General features: G+C 37.3%; 1 protein-coding gene across 1 annotated transcript; it reads left to right on the top strand.

Moving 5' to 3' along the window:
• Positions 1-1,421: 1,421 nt before the first annotated feature.
• Positions 1,422-4,615, top strand: LOC115883839 (DNA N6-methyl adenine demethylase-like; the record flags this gene model as incomplete). The annotated part of the gene is made up of 3 exons (XM_030902246.1): positions 1,422-1,610; positions 1,668-1,889; positions 4,003-4,615. Coding segments are annotated over exons 1-3 (1,024 nt in total), but the record flags the coding sequence as incomplete, so codon positions are not given.
• Between the last annotated feature and the right edge of the window lie 6 nt (positions 4,616-4,621).

The raw sequence follows: 4,621 nt of genomic DNA, 5'->3' as shown, positions 1-4,621 counted from the left end.
TACAATTAAACCCCCGACTATGCTCCACACACCCCAGTCCGGCAGCTCAGCAACAAATCAAGCAACAAACTCAGCAACAGGCCAACACTAGCAGACAGTACCAGGAATACAATCAGTTTGCTTCGAACAATTCTGGAAACGAAGGATCTCAATCAAGACCCAGCTCTGTAAGTATAGTATATCTTTATAATTTTATTATTCTCCGGTTTCAAGCTAACTTTTGCTATTGTTGGCTTTTGCAGATCTTTGGCCCGTATTCATAAAATTGGTTTGAATTGTAAATTTGTTTTTCTTATAGGTTAACAGTGTGGTGAATCAGAATCACCAACTCCCAATCAAATTTCAATCAGGGACAGCAACAGCAGGAATCAGCAGCAACAGCAAAACCAACAGCAACAGACGGTTTATACGACTGTTAGTGCAGCTAATTTCAGTCCTAGTTCCAATCAGCAACAGCAACAGACTCAGTACGTTAACGCGAGTTCGGGAAACGGTCAGCCTGGGTATCCACAGGTAGAGTATACCTACAACATTTTGATGATCACACTGTATATGCTTATAATTTGAAACTAAAAGAATTACGGATATTTTTCTATATTCTTTCTAAATTGCTTCAAAAAGCTAGAACACAATCTACCATCTTCAAAAACATCAAAGTTCAGTTCTATATTTTATTTTTTTATTTAGGTGAACGCCAGCAGTCCGCAGGTGGTTCACACAACTCTGAAATGGCTACCCAGGCACAGAGCAGTACAGCGGACAGCACAATCCCCAACATGATGGCAAGAAACACCCAACAAAGCCATAGTAGGAACGTCAGCCAACACCAACAAATACGAACCAACACCAAAATGGAACAAACCTACCAACAATCCGATCAGTACATACCACAACAGCACCAAACAACCTCAGATAACACACTTCCCAATAAAATCCAGAGTGACAACTCATAAAGACTTTCCCAAGCGGATAAGGTGAACCTGAACACACGGATCAAAACGATGATCCTGAACAAGCAACAGAACTGACGCCAAAAGATGGAACAGGACGTGAAACCAGTAGAACAGGGGAAACTCTACCGGTCATTTTTTATGGTATAATACCATCATCGCTTAGATCCGCTAAGTGTTGATGAGTGGCCCCACTACTCTCTTCCCAACTCAGACAAAGAAAGCTTACCCGTATGAAAATGCTCAGAATCTTGCTCAGAATAACTTTTAAATCCGGAACAAAAACAATTTAAGACTAGGCTACAACGATTTTCTATTCAAAGAGGAAACCCAAAATGGTACTAAAACTGGAGTTGAAAATTGAGCAAAAGGCACTAATAGTAATAAAACTCTTTCAAATGTCAGTATTAATAATGCAACAAGTATCAGAACCAAGTTATGGAATTACGGGACTAAAACCATATCCAAACCATGGAGCAAATTCTACTGAACCTAAGCCAGAAATACCTCCTCAGCCTTCTTTCTAGTTTAGAACAAAACTCTCAGGCAGTACTTTATAACAGCTGCCACCAACAGCATTCAGAAACCTCATTTGCATCACCAGAACCTACTAGAACTTGGCTGAATGAAAAAAAGAAAAGAAAATCATCTCCTCCTTCGGTAAAACTATATTCCCTGATAGTACCAGGATAAATGAGAAGACTTCTCCTCCCAAAGTTGGGTGAGGAGATTCCGAGATGTCAGTGTTTTCCTCCGGATCAGAGTCCCCCAGAACCGGGGACTTATTATACGCATTTAGGCTGTGCTAGTAACCTTAGAACACTAAGACATAACCTGGAATGTCAGACGGGGTTGAGTGGACCAGCTATTAGGATTGAGAAGGTGAGGTACACTGGGAAGGAGGGCAAAACGGCTCAAGGGTGTCCAATTGCCAAATGGGTGAGTCTGTAAAATACGTTTTTTATTGATAAATACAGGGTGATTTATGTTAGGACTTTTATAGAGAACCGAAATTTTTTTTATATGATTTTAATCTCGTCTAAATTATTTTCAGGATTACAGTGTTGTCGTTTCATACTAAAAGTAGTAGCATCTTTGTTACTTTAAATGGAACACCCGGTATATTACTACATTTTTCGAAACTGCTTTCATATCTCCTCATTTTTCTATTTTACTAACTAGTTCAGTCATTGGGGATCAAAAAAAGGGCCTGCCCAAAATCGGTATTTTGTAAATATCGCGAAAACTATGCGTTTTTTGCAAAAACTTGAAGAGAGCAAAATTAAAGAGAATACAATTTCATCTTCAAATTTCCGCGAAAAACACATAGTTTTCGAGATATTTCTCAAAATACCGATTTTGGGCGCCATCTTGGCAAGATGGCGGCGCCGGCGGCAAGTTTGAAAATGTGCATTTTATGGATTTTAGTTAGGGACCCCAAAACCTATAAACCTGCAAAGTTGCAAAACTTCCGGACTTTTTTCCAATCAAAAATCCCCAATGACTGAACTAAACATATCTCTATAGTTTTCGAGATAAAAAATAAAATATGTTTAAAATTAACAAAAACATGATCTCGATTAAATCAAAAACTCGGCATTTTGAAAGTTGAAATTTGGTTTATAGGTTAAGGAAAGTCGAGATATTCGATTTGTCTAAATCCACTGATTGGATATCAAACAGGGAGGTCAGAAAAAAAAATTATTTCCGTTTGTTATAAAATCGTTCAAATTAATGTTATTTTAAATTCAAGCCTATGTATATTATTTAAAAAATAATATAAATTTGCTAATAAAATTGCTTTTAAACGATATATCATGTTCCTATATCTAAACCTTCTGGTTTCAGTAAAGCCATTTAAAAAAATGTTACAGATAGTTATAGGGGTTAGTTTAATAGAAAAATTATGAGATATGAAAGTAGTTTCCAAAAATGTGTTAATATACCGGGTGTTCCATTCAAAATAAGAAAGATAATACAACTTTTCAAATGACGCGGCAACATTGTAACGCCGTAAATATTTTAGATAAATGGACACCAAATTTTCCAAAAAATTCTATCACCGGTTCTTCATAAACGTCTAACGTGCCATCGCCGTGAATCACACTATACAGGGTGGTCCGAACTGTGTTCCGGAAACTTTAACAGCATATTCTGCAAAATAAAAACACTAAATCGCCACAATACACCAAAACACTTTTGGTGTATTTGTGGCTCACAAACTGAGTTTATAATTATCTAATGATGCTAACATGGTTAGCGAAACGCGCGTCCAGTGTAAAAGTAAAAGTGTTTTGGTGTATTACTTATTGTATACTGTACTACTTACTGTATTACATTTACTTTTACACTGGACGCGCGTTTCGCTAACCATGTTAGCATCATCAGCAGATGATTGTAAACTGAGTTACAGTAAAAGTGTTTTGGTGTATTGTGGCTATTTAGTGTTTTTAATTTGCTGTGTAACACCAAAGGTTCCAACCCTCAACTGTAATATTCTGCAGATAAAAATAAATAAAAAAGTTCGTATAAATGCCCAATTTCGGAGATAGAGGGTGTAGAAGTTGTATTGATAATTTCAATTCCAAATATCTCGAGAACCATTACCCGTAGCGATTTTTTTCAAGAGATATTTTTTACGTAAAAAACGTCGTAAATGTATATTTTTTTACTTAGTAGTATTATACAGGTACGGACGAAAAGTTATTACTTTTCAAACCAGTTAAAAAATATGTAGGCGGCGCCATCTACAACTAGGAGTCTCTCACATCAAAAAACTCCCAGACACCAATTTTCATCCAAATATTGACGTTACTTCAAAAATTATTTGGAAAAAATCTAAATAAAAATGAAACTTCTACACCCTGTATCTCCGAAACTATGCATTTTAGGACATCCGTTTTTTCATTAGTTTCCGGAATACAGTTTGGACCACCCTGTATATTAGCGAGAGTTTTTATACAAAACATGTTTATTCTATCATAAATAAATAATATTATACGAGTTAGTTCTTTTTTAAACATGCCATAAAACACAAAATTAAATTTTCTAGGTCCATCGCAGAGTAAGTTTAGAAGAAAAATATCTAGTCATAGTTAAGCACCGAAATGGCCACTCCTGTCAATCAGCTTTCATCATCATCTGCATGGTAGTGTGGGACGGCATCACTCAAGACCACGCCTCTGATCTCTACTCCCTCCTAACAGACAAACTCAACAAGTTTGGAGTTCCAACTAAAAGAAGATGCGCAACGAATGATCCACGAACCTGCGCATGCCAGGGAATCAACGAAGACACGTGTGGAGCTAGCTTTTCTTTTGGATGCTCTTGGAGCATGTACTATAATGGATGCAAGTTCACCAGATCCAAAGAAGTTAGGAAATTCAGGCTGAGTGTCAAAGAAGAAGAACGTCTTGTTGAAGATAGACTTCAGAATCTGGTGGATCATATTAATCCACTGTACAAGACCCTGGCACCAAGATCTTTCAGAAACCAGATCGGTTTTGAAGAAGTTGCCTCAGACTGTAGGCTGGGTACTAAACCAGAAAGACCGTTTTCCGGGGTGACAGCTTGCGTGGATTTCTGTGCTCACGCTCACAAAGATATCCATAACATGAACAACGGATGTACTGTGGTGGTGAGTTTGACCAAGCACAGGGGTTTGAGTAAAG

The sequence above is a fragment of the Sitophilus oryzae genome, unplaced genomic scaffold, assembly GCF_002938485.1.
Source record: "Sitophilus oryzae breed Bouriz unplaced genomic scaffold, Soryzae_2.0 scaffold_2005_pilon_pilon, whole genome shotgun sequence".
In the NCBI taxonomy this organism is placed as follows: Eukaryota; Metazoa; Arthropoda; class Insecta; order Coleoptera; family Curculionidae; genus Sitophilus; species Sitophilus oryzae.
Note: the sequence above shows the minus strand (reverse complement) of the source record. Positions and strands in the feature narration are given on the sequence as shown.